This window comes from Narcine bancroftii, chromosome 2, assembly GCF_036971445.1.
Source record: "Narcine bancroftii isolate sNarBan1 chromosome 2, sNarBan1.hap1, whole genome shotgun sequence".
Lineage (NCBI taxonomy): Eukaryota > Metazoa > Chordata > Chondrichthyes > Torpediniformes > Narcinidae > Narcine > Narcine bancroftii.
Window position 1 is genome coordinate 194,274,791 of NC_091470.1, and position 15,735 is coordinate 194,290,525.

Sequence of the window (15,735 nt, forward strand, 5' to 3'; positions counted from 1 at the left end):
GCAATACCGGTGTCTGCAGATGCTGGGGATTGCTCTAAGGGTCGAGGACGTCTATCCCTGGCGTGAGATGACGTCATTTCACGCCAGCGTTGAGTCGATTTTCATTCCTGGGACCACTTGCAAGTGTGAAAGGATGGGGGTCTTCAGTTGCTTGCACTGCACCACGATTCGAGGTGGGGAAGTGAGGCGAGGGAGTGTTTGTTCTCCATGAGCAGTGGGCTGCTGTTTCGCCACTGCAAGGCTGTGTACTCTCCCCGCTTGCAGCTCCAGGTTCATGCTATCGGCCTTGCACCTTTCTTCCCGTTCCTTGCCAGCTCCATGTGCTGCCACAGGGTCCCCATGCAGACACTCCAGGAGGAAGGAAAGCAACCCGGGCGGGCGGCAGGGTGAACGAGCCGGGCGGCATCTGCGGAGGCGTGGAGATGGGCGGTGTGCTGGGTCAACATCCCACACATTGGGACTTTAACCACAGGGCTTGCGGGTGTGTGGAGTGTGGGAGGAAACTGGGGTACCTGAGAGGTGGGGGGAACCCACACAGTCTGAGGGAGTTGAGGCAGACTCCACACACACACAAACACACCTGCTTCTCGATAAAGGAGAGCAGCAGTGAAGAGCAGAAAACCGCTGGAGAACTTCTTTCGCTGACCTGCGGATCAGTTCCCTTGACAGGCCCACACAATTGCGGCACGGCGTGGGGGGGGGGGTTGCTGGAAGAGAGTCTAAATGATTAATTAATTAGCAGGTGCTCGGTCCTAGTAGTTTACTGAGGCACTTGGGGTGGAAAAGCTCCCAAAATTGGGAAAGCAATGCTGGAAAAGTGACCCTCAATATGTCCAAAAATGTACCAGGGGTTGTAGGTTAATAGGCTGTAAATGGGCAGAATGGGCCTGAAAGCGCCTTTATTGTGCTCTCAGCCTAATTTTAAATAAATTTATAAAATTAACAGGTCAGCAAAGTTCACATGCTGTAGAGTCACACAGCATGGAATTAGGCTCTTCACCCCAACATGTCTGTGCTGATCCATCTCCATCGACCACCCTTCCTGTCCACATAGGCCCAGATCAGGAAAACGGGTCACTGAACCAGATGCATTGTTTTCTTTTGTGGCACCCTGAGGTTCATTTCTGCACGTCAACACTCGAAGCAATGACTCGGGTTTTCTTGACAAGTAAACAGGTGGGGAGGAAAAAATGCTGTTTAACCAGCTGTAGGTTGTTGTAGGTTACAAGAGGATTATAGTCAGATTGCAGGGTTGGGCGGAAAAGTGGCAGATGGAGTTCAATCTGGTTAAGTGTGAGGTGATGCATTTTGGAAGGACAAACCAGAAGGCTGAGAACAGGGGTTAATGGTTGGTTATTAAAGAGTGTGGATGAACAGAGGGATCTTGGGGTCCAAATCCATATATCTCTCAAGGTCGCTGCACAGGTTGATAGGATAGTTAAGAAGATCTATGGGATAATGGGCTTCATTAATAGGGGGATTGAATTCAGGAGTAGAGAGGTCATGTTGGAACTGTACAAATCTCTGGTGAGACCACATTTAGAGTATTGGGTTCAATTCTGGTCACCTCATTACAGGAAGGATGTGGAAGCTATGGAGAGGGTGCAGAGGAGATTCACCTGTATGTTGTTGCCTGGATTGGAAAATGTCTCATGAGGCAAGGTTAGTACAACTGGGACTTTTCTCTTTAGAGTGTAGGATGAGAGGAGACAATAGAGGTTGACAAGATTCTGAGAGGCATAGACAGGGCAGGATCAGCAAACACCAGAGGACATCTGTACAAAGTGAAGGGAGGGAAGTTTAGGGGAGACGTCAGGGGTAAGGTTTTTTTATACACAGAGAGTTGCGGGGGTCTGAAATGCCTTGCCGGTGTGGTGCTGGAGGCTGAAACACTGGGGGCATTTAAGAGACTGTTGGACAGGCACATGGAAGGAAGAAAAATAGAGGGTTACAGGGCAGGGAGACATTAGTACTTTTTTTAAAAGGAATAAATGGGTCAGCACAATATTGAGGGCCAAAGGGCCTGTACTGGGCTGTAGTCATCTATGTTCTATCCCTGGGTGTGTGAAACTGACAAATGATCAGGTTGGCAGAAAACCCAATGGCCTCCATCAATCTGCTTCTCTCTCCAAAGCCCACTGACTTGCAACACAGGAGAGGGAGAGGGAGAGAGAGAGAGAGAGAGACAGACAGACAGACAGACAGAGGCAGTGTCAGAGCAAGGGGGAAGAAGAGAGAGAGGCCAGAGGGAACACGCGCACACAGAAGGGACCATTTTGTTTGTCATCTACATCAAGGATCTGGATGATAACATTTTCAATGCTTGCAGAGGGGATCTGGTCCAAATGGAAAAATGTCAGATGGAATTTAATGCAGACAAATGTGAGGTGTTGCACTAAGGACCAACCAAAGAAGGACATGGTAAACGGTCGGGCACTGAGGAGTGCAGTACAACAGAGGGACTTGGGAATACAGATACACAATTCCCTGAAAGTGGAGTCACAGGCAGTGTCTGTGTTCGGCAGCGGACCAGTTGGCGGGGGGGGGGGGGGGGGCGACGGGCTACTGGACTGTGGTCTAGAGAGACCGCAGACTACTGTAGTCTGGCTGAAAGGGCACCAGGTATTAGAATCGGGATGTGAGAGGGTGCTGAAGGGTTCTTGATCGTGTTGGAGGTTGATCTGGAGCTCAGGTTGCCGATGGTTTGGACTGGAGGCGAATCCACAGACACTCCAGTGACTCTGGTGGTGGGGGAGGGTTTCTCTTTCTTTGACTGTAAGGGTGCTGGGCAATTTCTGCTGATGGTGAATCTTTGCCTGCCTTTCGGAAGAATAAAGGAAATTTTCTGTAATAATACAATAAAATAAAATAATCTTGACTTCCCCCTCCCCTTGAATTCTACCCCTCACTCACAGACTAAGGGTTGAGTTACAATGGCTGATGAACTCAGCTACCTGTTTGGGATGCGGAAGCCAGAACAGTGAAATACACACACACACACACACACACACACTCTCTCATTCTCTCTCTCTGCTGGAGCTCGAGATTGAACCCAAGCCTCTGGACGTGCAAGTCTGAACCATAGACCTGCCTTCCAGGAATTCCTGGCACATGACATCCCCACCCAACTGGGAAATGACTCACTATCAGTTTCTAAGTGTCATGGTGAGCTTCACCTCTCACCCAAGTCAGGATTGGGCATCTGTTGCAGGGAAGGTTGCACACGCAAGTGCAGGGGGTTTCCGTCCTCCACCCCTTGGATTTAACCTCGTGGTTAGCACAATGCTGCTACAATGCCAGTGACCCAGGTTCAAATCCACCACTGTCTAAGTATTTCTCCCCTTGTTTGCATGGATTTCTTCTGGGGGCTTCAGTTTCCTCCCACCCTTCAAAACAGACAGGGTTGTAGGTCAATTGGGTGGCACGGGCTTGTGGGACAGAAGGGCCTGTTACTGTGCTGTATGTCTAGATGCAAGAAGCTTTTTCCACTGAGGTTGGGTTGAAGGGCATCGCTTAGAACAGAGATGCGGAGGGATTTCTTCAGCCAGAGGGTGGTAAATCTGTGGAATTTGTTGCCATGGGCGGTGGTGGAGGCTGGATCATTGGGTATATTTAAGGCAAAGATTGATAGGTTCTTGATTAGCCAGGGTATCAAAGGTTATGGGGAGAAGGTCGGGCAGTGGGACTGAGTGGGATAAATGATCAGCTCATGATTGAATGGCGAGGTAGACTTGATGGGCTAAATGGCCTATTTATGCTCCTATGTCAAGATCTAGAAGAGACGGGTTAAGGATGAAAAGCGAGCCCGTGCCACCCAATTAACCTTCAACCCCTGTACGTTTTGAACAGTGGGAGGAAAGTTGAGTCCCTGAAGAAAGCCTACGCAGACACAGGGAGAACATACAAACTCCTTACAGACAGCGCGGGATTGGAACGCTGGCCCAGATCGCTGGTGCTGTAAAGGCGTGGCGCTAACCGCCATGCCAACTGCTTAGATTCGGCTGAAGGCCACAGTGTGGGCGGGCAGGAGCCCAGACATCAATAGTAACTGTTGACAGAGGGAGTGACCCTTCCCCCGGCAGCCTCCGCGTTTAGCTCAGTGTCACGAGTCGCCAACCAAGGATAACAGCGACAGAAGGTGGAGGGTTAAAGAAACCTGTGACTGTGTTCTCTGAAAGGGGATGAAAGTTCTGCAGGCACACGCACCTCACACACACCCACCCGCGCAGGCAGTCATCACACACACACACACACACACACACGTGCACACAAACTAACAGGCAAAGAAACAAATGATCTAAATCCAACAGTAAGAATTAAACTGACACCTCCAGGGTCAAGTTTGTTTTCCATTAAAAAAATTCAAGTCCAACCTTTCCGTTGGTTTTTCTGTACAACAAATCTCATGGAATTAAAAAAAAGATTATTTTGCCCCAAATATTTAAACAGACAAGCAAAACGTCACCTTCGACAAGCACATGTAGGGGGAAATCAGGGCAGGGGTGATTTTAAAAAAATTCCCTCTGGGGTCTGATTTGTTTCAGATACGTTTCTTTCCTCCTCCTCCCACCCCTCTCCTTTCCACAACGTGTGATTTCTTCTCGGGAGGGGTGGGGTGGGATAGGTTTCAAATGTAATAAAGATGCGCGCTGCGTGTGTTTGTGAGCGTGTATGTGTGCAAGTGAGTGAGTGTGTGTGTGTGATTTTACACTGGTGTGCCATTTCACGTCACCGTTAGTTCCAGATTTTTAAGAAGCTGTCCCAAGATCCTGTCGCTACGGCCATTCCGTCATCGGTCACACCGAGACAACTGACCCTGTTGTCATGACCAGCTAGAACTCCTGTAACAGGCAGAGGAGGGAGAAAAATTAGAGAATATATTTATTGTCATGTAAATAAACAGGACATATTACACAAAATTTACCGTAAGGCAGATAAATAGTTGCTATCAGCAACAGTTGCCTGAAGATCCTTAAAGTCAGAGGGAGAGAAGCAAAAGAAAGTTCCCCCCACTCTATCCCCGAATCACCGAGTGTCCATGGATTCACCTCCATCCACACAAGGGCCAGTCCAAACCATCGGCCAAACCCAAGCTCCAGGTCCGAACCTCCCGTACGATCAGTGCCCTCGGCACCCTCTCGCATCCCAGTTCCGACACCAAGTGCCCCTTCAGCCCAGTCTCCAGCAGCCCCTCGGCCGCAGTTGCCAGCAGCCCGCAGCTTGCGCCGGTTCCTCGCTTCAAGCCACCAGCAGCCCAGCTCCCGTGTGTGTCCTCCTCCTCAGAGCCCTTTGCTGGCCCGCCGCCATGGTCACCATCCTGCGGGTCGTCTCCTCTCAAACAGGGAGGAGGGGGGCATGTTCTTCCCATTTTCTGGTGTCCTGCACTGGTCCTCTGCTTTCCCGGAGTGTGCAACCCCTTGCTGCCAAACACAGGGCTTAGACCCCACGGTTGTAGAATTTTAAATTAAAACACCGTTGGCTCCTCTAACAGGCCATTTAAAGCCTGTACAGAACCAATAGCAGTCAGAGTCTTTGCTCTGCATGGGTCCGCACCACCATCGCCATTATTTGAGGGGGGTGGGGTGAGAGATGTTGAAACTAAATCATCTGTAGCCTGGGCATCACCTCCAGGTCAGTCCATAGTTCACAAAGGGATTTTAAGATATTAAGGATATTAAAAGGACACTTTCAGCCCATGATGTTGTACTGACCCACATAACAACAGGGATGCTGGAGGAACTCAGCTGGGCTCGCAGGAGGTAAAAATATACAAACCGATGTTTCGGGCCTGAGCCCTTCTTCAAAGCAGGAAGACTTTCTGCATTTTGGTTACAATCCCATTCAGCTGCTTTCTGCAAAATTTATTTGGGGAAAGGGAGTTCTGCAAGAGCCCCTATCACGCCCCCCCCACCATCTGCACTCCCTGCTGCTCCCGTACCTTGAGGAAGTAATCAGGCCTGAAACATTGTTAATACAAGTATACCCACCCCCCCCGCTTCTCGAAAGTTTGCTCTACACCACTTCACTTTTACGAAAGACCTACAAATTAGTACCTGTTTTTGCTGACGGAATGAAATCCAAAGAGGATTTTTTGCTTTTATGAGCAGTGAGAGTGGCGCCGCGACTCCCTTCCCGGAGAATTACACTCAGCATCAAGCCGCCATAGCTTTGAACAACAGATGACCCTCTTCCTCTCTCTCTCTCTCTCTCTCTCTCTCTCCTATACCCCACTCTCCTGTACCTCCCACCTGTACCCCAACTTCCAACGACTCAGTCTAACACACCGCCATCATGACCAGCACCACCTCTCAGCCTTCAAGTGTGCTCGCTGTCTTCCCGATTCTGGGAAGTGAAACCACCCTCTACATACGTTATTTCTCCTTTATATAGGCTCTCATTCCTGCTTTAAGATTCAGGATTCAATTTCCTGTCATTGTAATAAAACAGTGTCACATTACACGGAATTGCTTTTTCCTGCCATAAGGCAAATTCGCCATCGTCAGGAATTTCCTGAAGTGCCTCTTATGGTCAGAGAAAGAGAAGCAAAAGAGAGTCCCCCTGGAGTCACTTAGTGTCCGTGGATTCGACCCCCCCTCCCCAGCGATTCCTGCAGCCAGTGCAAACTATCGGCTACCCGAGCTCTAGATCAGGACTCCCAACACGATCAGGAACCCTTCAGTGGGGGACACCACGAGACCGGCTGAGTTCCTCCAGCATTTCTGTGTGTTTACTGCAATCACAGCGTCTGCACTCCGACCCATGTAAACCTACTCCACAACAATTTAACCCTTCCCTCCCTCACACCAAAAGCCTCTATTTTTCTTGTAACCATGAGCCTGTCTTCACTCTGCTACCATAGGGAAGGAGATGCAGGAGCCCAAAGACGAGCACCCAATGGCACAAGGACAGCTTCTTCCCCTCTGTCATCAGATTCCTGAAGAGACAACGAACCACAGTCTTGCATGTTTTAAATATAGACGTACAGCGCGGTAACAGGCCCTTTCAGCCCACAAGTCCGTGCCACCCAATTGACCTACAACCCCCGATATGTTTTGAACGATGGGAGGAAACTCGGGGAAAACCCATGCAGACATGGGGGAGAATGTACAAACTCCTTACAGACAGCGCCGGATTTGAACCCCGGACCCAATTGCTGGTGCTGTAACGATGTTGTGCTAACCACTACGCCAACCATGCTGCCTTACATTTTTTAATTTTCTATTTTTATTTCAGATTTCTAGCAACTGTAGAAATTTATTTTTTCCTCATTTCATTTCCCCACTCCTCTTGAACAAGAGCAAGGACCTGGCGCCGGGCAGAGGGGAGACGGCGGGTCACTGAAGACTCACCAGCGCGATCGCCCTTCATGGAGTCCCAGATGTTGCAGTTGAAGTCATCGTAGCCGGCCAGCAGCAGCCGGCCGCTCTTGGAGAAGGCCACCGAAGTGATGCCACAGATGATGTTGTCGTGCGAGTACATCATCAGCTCCTGGTCCGCTCGAAGGTCAAACAGTCGGCAAGTGGCGTCATCCGAGCCAGTGGCAAAGGCATTCCCATTGGGAAAGAACTGGAGAGGGATAAAGAAGTTTCAGATTTACTGTCAGAGTACACACACGATTTAACACACAACCTCGAGATTCTTTTTCCCGTGGGCCAGGCAGAATTACCACTTATTGGCAGTGCAAAAATCTATATTCAACAAATAAAGAAATGTAAATGAACTGACTGTGCAATACAGAGAGAGAGAGAGAGAAAAAAAAATCAATAAAGAGTCCTTAAATGAGTCCCTAAATGAGTTTGTCGTTGAGGAGTCTGATGGTGGAGGGGTAGCAGATGTTCCTGAACCTGGTGGTGCGAGTCTTATGGCCCTGATACCTCTTTCCTGAGGGCAGAAGCAAGAACAGAGCGGGTGCTGGGTGATTTGGATCCTTGATGATCGCTGCTGCTCTCCGTCGGCAGTGTTCCCCACAGATGTTCTCGATGGTGGGGAGGGTATGGCCTGTGATGTCCTGGGCTGTGTTCACTACCTTTGCAGGGATGTTACTGACCTGGATTCTCTCTCTACAGATGCCAGTTGAACTGGCATTTTGTTTTATAATTTGGACTTCCTCATTGGCCTGGGCAATAGGTGGACCAGCTGTTCTCCCTGATCTCTCTCACTGCCTTTGTCCACTGCCCTGTTTCCATTGGAACTGGAGTCCATTCAGCCCCGCAACTCAACCATCTTCACCCTAACCCGCCTGGGCCTTGGTTTTGTAACCTTGAGTTGAAATGGGGGAGCGAGAGGAGGCTGTGTGGCTTGTCTAGGCTGCTCCATCAGTCAATGTGACCATGGGTGGTCTTCTGAACCGTCTCCCCAGATTCTTGAGGTTTCCCTGAGTCTAGGAATATCCACCCCCCATTTTCCAGATATATGAGGCATCCTGACCCCCACGGATCTGATAGATAATTCCACACGTTCTGAGGGGGATTCTCGGAAGGAGTGGCGTGGTTAGTGCAATACTGTTGCAGCACCAGTGACCCGTGTTCAAATCCCGCGCTCTCTGTCAGGAGTTTGAATGTTCTCCCTGTGTCTACATGGGTTTCCTCCAGGTGCTCTGGTTTCATCCTAGCATTCAAAGACGTACAGCCGTAGGTTGATTGTGTGTAATTGGGCAGGATGGGCTTGTGGAGCAAAATGCTCTGTTACGGGGCTGTATGAATGAATGTCTAAAAAACTGTTCACGATACTCTGCGTGAGCTCTCACCAGTGCCTTATAAAGCCCCAACATCACGTCCCTGTTCTACTATTCCTCTTGAAATGAACACCAGCATTGCATTCGCCTTCTTCACCACCAACTCAACCTGCACGTTGACCTTCAGGCTGTCCTGCACGGGAACTCCCAGGTCCATTTACATCTGGGAGTTTTCAATTTTCTCCCCATTTAGAAAATAGTCTGCCTGTTTATTTTTTCTACCCAAGTGCACGACCGTCCATTTTCGACATTACATTTCATTTGCAGCTTCTCTGCCCATTCTCCTCACGCGATAACCGGCCAACTTACGCAGACAGCATTGATGTCCGACTCGTGACCAGTGAAGGTCTGCCGGCACATGCTGTCTCGGACGTCCCAGAGCTTGACCGAAGCGTCGCAGGCGCCCGACACAAACGTCTTGAAATCCGGGGAGAGAGAAAGGCTCATCACATCCCCGCTGTGACCCGTGAACGTGGTGGTCTGCTGCCCAGTTTCGATGTCCCACAGGGCGCTGCAAGAGACGTTAAAACAGAGAACACACTAAGGACAGGGAAGGAAGAGATGGGCCCAAGGTGGCGGCGCCCAGGCAGTGGCCACGAGAGGTTGCACACCACCCCACGTTTGAGAAGGAGAAGCAGAGGAGATGACCCACGGGACAGTGACCAGCAAGGGGCTCTCTAATGCTGAAAAACACACAGGTGGCAGGCCATTGGCGACTCGAGGCGAGGAACCTATGCAGGCTGTGGGCGACTGTGGTTGTGGTCTGCTGGGAACTAGCTGGAGACTGGCTGAAGGGGGTACCAGATATCAGAACCAGGAAGAGAGAGGGTGCTGAAGGCCTCATCATGTCGGAGGTTCGGATCTGGGACTCGGGTTGCTGATGTTTTGGACGGGCTCTGTGTGCTTGGGGAGGCTGTGGGAACGCTGGAGGCAAATCCATGGACACTCAGTGACTCTAAGGGGATCTCTCTTTTGCTTCTTTTTCTCTGACTGTAAAGGCAATTTCTGCCGATAGCGAATCGGTCCACCTTATGGCAGGCCAAAACAAATTCCGTGTATTATTTATTACATGACAATAAATTGTACCTTGAATCTTGAACCACAGACATTTACAAATTATGAGCTGACGGGAAACACATTCCAGGGCACCAAAATCCTGGGATGTATTCACACGGCGTGGCTCTCTGTCCGGGGGAGGACACTAACACACAGCAAGGGCAAACTCACCAGGTTGTGTCGCCAGAGCTAGTGACGATCTGGTTGTCGTCCAGAAAACGGCAGCAGGACAAATAGCCTGAAAAAGAACGGACGACAAGGGGTTACCGTCGGGGAGGGTGGAGGCAGTTCCTTCCAGGGGAGAGGCAGAAGAATGAGGGGAGATTTGAAAGATGTGTACAAAATTATGAGGGGTACAGATAGAGTAAATGGAAACAGGTCTTCTCCATTGAGGGTAGGTGAGACACAAACATAAAACTCTGTTCTAAGTTTTTTTAAAAATTTTTTATTTTTCACACTATAAACCATATTGATCAAGATAGTGTCGTTTTCTCCCCCCCTTCCCTCCTCCCCTCCCTCCCTCCCTCAGCTCCCCTCCCATTTATTTAAAGTTCAGAATATAAGATACATTAAACCTGTCAAACGATGTTGTCACTTAATAAAAATAAACAAGAAATTCCACTGAGTCAGTTCTTTTCATTCTCTTCTCCTTCTGTCATTTAAGGTGGTAGATGTCCACGGTAGGTTTTCTCTATTGTGTTTCATGTATGGCTCCCATATTTGTTCAAATATTGTAATGTTATTTCTTAAATTATAGGTTATTTTTTCTAATGGAATACATTTATTCATTTCTATATACCATTGTTGTATTCTCAAGTTATCTTCTAATTTCCAGGTTGACATAATAAATTTTTTTGCTACAGCTAGGGCGATCATAACATATCCTTTTTGTGCTCCATCCAAATCGAGTCCAAATTCTTTGTTTTTTATGTTACTTAGAAGGAAGATCTCTGGGCTTTTTGGTATATTTGTTTTTGTGATTTTATTTAATATCTGGGTTTAGATCTTCCCAAAATTTTTTCACTTTCTCACATGTCTAAATTGCATGAATTGTTGTTCCTATTTCCTTTTTACAGCAAAAACATCTGTCAGATACTGTTGGGTCCCATTTATTTAACTTTTGAGGTGTAATGTAAAGCCTGTGTATCCAGTTATATTGTATCATTCATAACCTCGTGTTTATTGTATTTCTCATAGTTCCGGAGCATAACTTCTCCCATGTTTCATTCTTGTTCCCATTTTTGTTTAGTTTTACCATTTGTTTCCTCATTCTCCTTTTCTTGTAGTTTAATATACATGTTTGTTACAAATTTTTTGATTATCATTGTGTCTGTAATCACATATTCAAAATTACTTCCCTCTGGTAACCTCAGACTACCTCCCAATTTGTCCTTCAAGTAGGATTTCAGTCGGTAGTATGCCAACACGGTATCATGAGTTATATTATATTTATCATTCATTTGTTCAAAGGATAATAATTTATTTCCCGAAAACCAATTTTCTATTCTTTTGATCCCTTTTTTCTCCCATTCTCTAAAGGAAAGGTTATCTATTGTAAAAGGGATTAGCTGATTTTGCGTCAGTATTAGTTTTGGTAGTTGGTAATTTGTTTTATTCCTTTCTACATGAATCTTCTTCCAAATGTTGAGCAGATGATGCAATACTGGAGAATTCCTACGTTGTACCAATTTTTCATCCCATTTATATAATATACGTTCAGGTATCTTCTCCCCTATTTTATCTAGTTCTAATCTAGTCCAATCTGGCTTTTCCCTTGTTTGATAAAAATCTGATAGGTATCTTAATTGTGCGGCTCTATAATAATTTTTAAAGTTTGGCAGTTGTAAGCCTCCTTGTTTATACCATTCTGTTAATTTATCTAGTGCTATCCTCGGTTTCCCCCCTTTCCATAAAAATGTCATTATTATTTTCTTTAACTCCTTGAAGAATTTCTCTGATAAGCGTATTGATAATGTCTGAAATAGGTATTGTATCCTTGGGAAAATGTTCATTTTAATACAGTTTATCCTTCCTATCAGTGTTAGTGGTAAGTCTTTCCAATGCTCTAAGTCACACATGTCAAACTCTGGCCCGCGGGCCAAATATAATTATATTTGGCCCGCAAGATCATTTCAAAAATTTATTAGAGGTGGCCCGCTGGCCACCGCGCCAGTATAGCGCATGCACAGTAATACAACAAATCCCAGAATGCATTGGCATCAGCCTGCTAGTCGCCCCCACCTCCTCTGTTTACGTTGCAGGGTCTCACCGTGGACTCTGGTTTTGGGGCCTGGCCAGTGTCAGGGGAAGCCAAGGCCGCTTCCCAGCGCCCGGAACCGGAGGCCTCGGGCCTGACCGCGCCAGGACCGTTGCCCATTCCCCCTCCCTGCCGCAGGCCGATCCGTGACTCACGGTGACGGGGCCGCTGATCCGCCGATATGCCGCCCTGCAGCGAGAGCCGATGCCCCCGCACTGTCGTTGTCCAACCCGATCGCCCGCAAACCCCGCCCTCCCGCACACAGGCCTGAGTAAGTATTATGAACTTTAATCTCAGGATAAAACAATCTTCCAATAGTTTCATGTCACAGTGATAAATATATTCCTGGTTAAAAATGGTCCTGCACCTGGATACAAGCTCATTAGGCATAAAACTTGAAAAGTGTGTAAATCAAAGGATATCTGTACCAATGGAAAAAAGGCATGGCAAATAACCCTGCTAGAGTTCAAGCCCACAATCAGTCACCCATTTGATTGTTTCAGGAATCATGTTATTCTCCCACATTCTCAATAGCCCTCAGATTTTACTATTCGACAGCACACTAGCAACATTTGACAAATCCTCTATAGAGAAATATTATTTATTGAATATTTTATTTCTCATTTGTTAATGCTTCTGGAAAGAGTTTATCCAAAACTATTATTAAACATTTATTTTAATAAGAAAAAGTTTAACATTACATATGTTGAAAGAAGAGAAAACATGCAGATGTTGTTGAAAATTTTCAATAAATATTTAGTTCGGCCCTCAACTTAGTCCAAGTTTTTAATTTTGGCCCTCCGTGAATTTGAGTTTGACACGCCTGCTCTAAGTCATCTTGTAATATTTTCATTAGTGGATAATAATTGAGTTTATATAGATGGCTGAGGTTTTTATTTATTTGTATACCTAGGTATTGCATTGCTTGCGTTTGCCATCGAATGGTGATTCTTTCTTAAATTTTGAGAAATCCGCATTATTCATTGGCATTGCTTCACTTTTATTTGCGTTAATCTTGTACCCCGACACTTCTCCATATTCCTTCAATTTCCTATGTAATTCTTTTATTGATATTTCTGGTTCTGCTCAGTATACTATAACATCATCTGCAAATAGACTGATTTTATATTCCTTGTCTTTTATTTTTATCCCTTTTATTTTATTTTCTGTTCTTGTCAGTTCTGCTAGTGGTTCTATGGCTAACGCGAACAATAAGGGAGAGAGTGGGCATCCCTGCCTTGTTGATCTGCTTAAGTTAAATTGTTTTGATATATATCAATTTACTGTCACTTTCGCCAATGGCCCCTTATATAATGCTTTAATCCAATTAATATATTTCTCTGGTAAGCTGAATTTTTGTAGTACTTCGAATAAATAATTCCATTCTACTCTGTCAAAGGCCTTCTCTGCGTCTAAAGCAACCACTACTGTTGGAGCTTTATTTCCTTCTACTGCGTGAATTAAGTTAATAAATTTACAGATATTGTCTGTTGTTCGTTTTTTTTTAATAAATCCAGTTTGGTCTAGATTTACTATTTTTGGTACATAGTCGGCTAATCTGTTTGCTAATAGTTTAGCTATTATCTTATAATCTGTGTTAAGTAAAGATATTGGTCTATATGACGCTGGTGTGAGTGGATCTTGCCCTGTCTTTGGTATTACTGTAATTATTGCTGTTTTGCATGAATCTGGTAAGCTTTGTGTTTTATCAATCTGGTTGATTACTTCCAGAAGGGGAGGAATTAATAAATCTTTAAATATTTTATAGAATTCTATTGGGAATCCATCCTCTCCTGGTGTTTTATTATTCGGTAGTTTTTTTATTATCTCCTGTATTTCTTCTATTTCAAATGGTTTTGTGAATTTATTTTGTTCCTCTGTTTGTAATTTCGGTAGTTCAATTTTAGTTAAAAATTCATCTATTTTGTTTTCTTTCCCTTCGTTTTCAGTTTGATATAATTGTTCGTAGAATTCTCTGAAGTTTTCATTAATCTCCGTTGGATTATATGCAATTTGCTTGTCTTTTTTCCTTAATGCCAATACCATTTTCTTAGTTTGTTCTGTCTTAAGCTGCCACGCTAGAATTTTGTGCGTTTTTTCTCCTAGCTCATAATATTTCTGTTTTGTCTTCATTATGTTCTTCTCCACCTTATATGTTTGTAGTGTTTCATATTTTATTTTTTTATCTGCCAATTCTCTTCTTTTAGTTGTGTCTTCCTTCATTGCTAATTCTTTTTCTATATTTGCTATTTCCCTTTCCAACTGGTCTGTTTCCTGATTGTAGTCCTTCTTCATCTTAGTTATATAACTTATTATTTGCCCTCTGATGAACGCTTTCATTGCATCCCATAGTATAAACTTATCTTTCACTGATTCCGTATTTATTTCAAAGTACATTTTAATTTGTCGTTCAATGAATTCTCTAAAATCCTGCCTTTTAAGTAGCATGGAGTTTAATCTCCATCTATACATTCTTGGTGGGATGTCCTCTAACTCTATTGTCAATAACAGGGGTGAGTGGACCGATAATAGTCTAGCTTTATATTCCGTTTTCCTAACTCTCTCTTGCATGCGAGCTGATAACAGGAATAGGTCTATTCTTGAGTATGTTTCATGTCTACCCGAATAATATGAATATTCCTTTTCCTTTGGGTGTTGTTTCCTCCATATATCCAAAAGTTGCATTTCTTCCATCGATTTAATTATAAATTTGGTTACTTTGTTCTTTCTGTTCATTTTTTTCCCAGTTTTATCCATGTTTGAATCCAAATTAAGGTTGAAATCCCCTCCTATTACTATGTTCCCTTGCGTGTCTGCTATCTTCAAAAAGATATCTTGCATAAATTTTTGATCTTCTTCGTTAGGTGAATATACATTGAGTAAATTCCAAAACTCCAAATATATCTGACATTTTATCATTACATATCTCCCTGCTGGATCTATTATTTCCTCTTCTATTTTGATTGGTACATTTTTACTGATTAATATAGCTACTCCTCTAGCTTTTGAGTTATATGACGCTGCTGTTTCATGTCCTATCCAATCTCTTTAATTTCTTGTGTTCCACTTCAGTTAAGTGTGTTTCTTGTACGAATGCTATATCAATTTTTTCTTTTTTCAGTAAATTTAGCAGTTTCTTCCTTTTGATTTGGTTATGTATTCCATTAATATTTAAAGTCATATAGTTCAACATAGCCATTTAAAACATAAAATATTTCCATTATTCTCCTATCTAAAATTCTTTTAACCCCACTATCCCCTCCCCTTCCTGAGTTGCCCTTTGTCCCTTGTCGGGCAACCACATCTCCCCTCTCCATTTGTATTTTCGAATTCACTCGCAAGCGTCAACTGATTTCGCAGTGACCGTAACTCTTCCCCAACTAGCCCCCCCAGAAAAGATTTTAATCTTCATATATAACAAAGGTCACTCTCTTAATTCCCCCAATACTTCTTTTCTTCCCTTTCTTTCCCTTTATGTTCCTATAAGACTCCCCCCTTCCCCCATCTTCTAAACTTTGTTGTGGCTGTGGCTGTGGTTTTGGGGCTAATGTTCCATTCCTTTCTATTTCCATTCCTTCCTGTAATTCTGGTCTTCCTAGGACCCTGGGGATCCATTTTGCTATAAATTCTTTCTTATTTTTGCCTTCTTCATCTTCCTTAAGGCCCACTATTTTTTTATTGTTTCTTC

At 44.9% G+C, this 15,735-nt stretch overlaps 1 protein-coding gene across 3 annotated transcripts in view; it reads right to left on the reverse strand.

Annotated features, from left to right (window-relative positions):
• Positions 1–4,331: 4,331 nt before the first annotated feature.
• Positions 4,332–15,735, reverse strand: part of LOC138754889 (guanine nucleotide-binding protein G(I)/G(S)/G(T) subunit beta-2) — an 89,048-nt gene continuing 77,644 nt past the window's right edge. For all 3 annotated transcript variants that reach the window (XM_069919847.1, XM_069919845.1, XM_069919846.1), the window contains 4 exons: positions 9,962–10,028; positions 9,044–9,245; positions 7,350–7,566; positions 4,332–4,841 (listed from right to left, as the gene is read on the reverse strand). In XM_069919847.1, the coding sequence (XP_069775948.1) occupies positions 4,735–4,841; positions 7,350–7,566; positions 9,044–9,245; positions 9,962–10,028 (593 nt within the window). In that variant the 3' untranslated portion in view covers positions 4,332–4,734. The remainder of the gene's footprint in view (positions 4,842–7,349; positions 7,567–9,043; positions 9,246–9,961; positions 10,029–15,735) is intronic.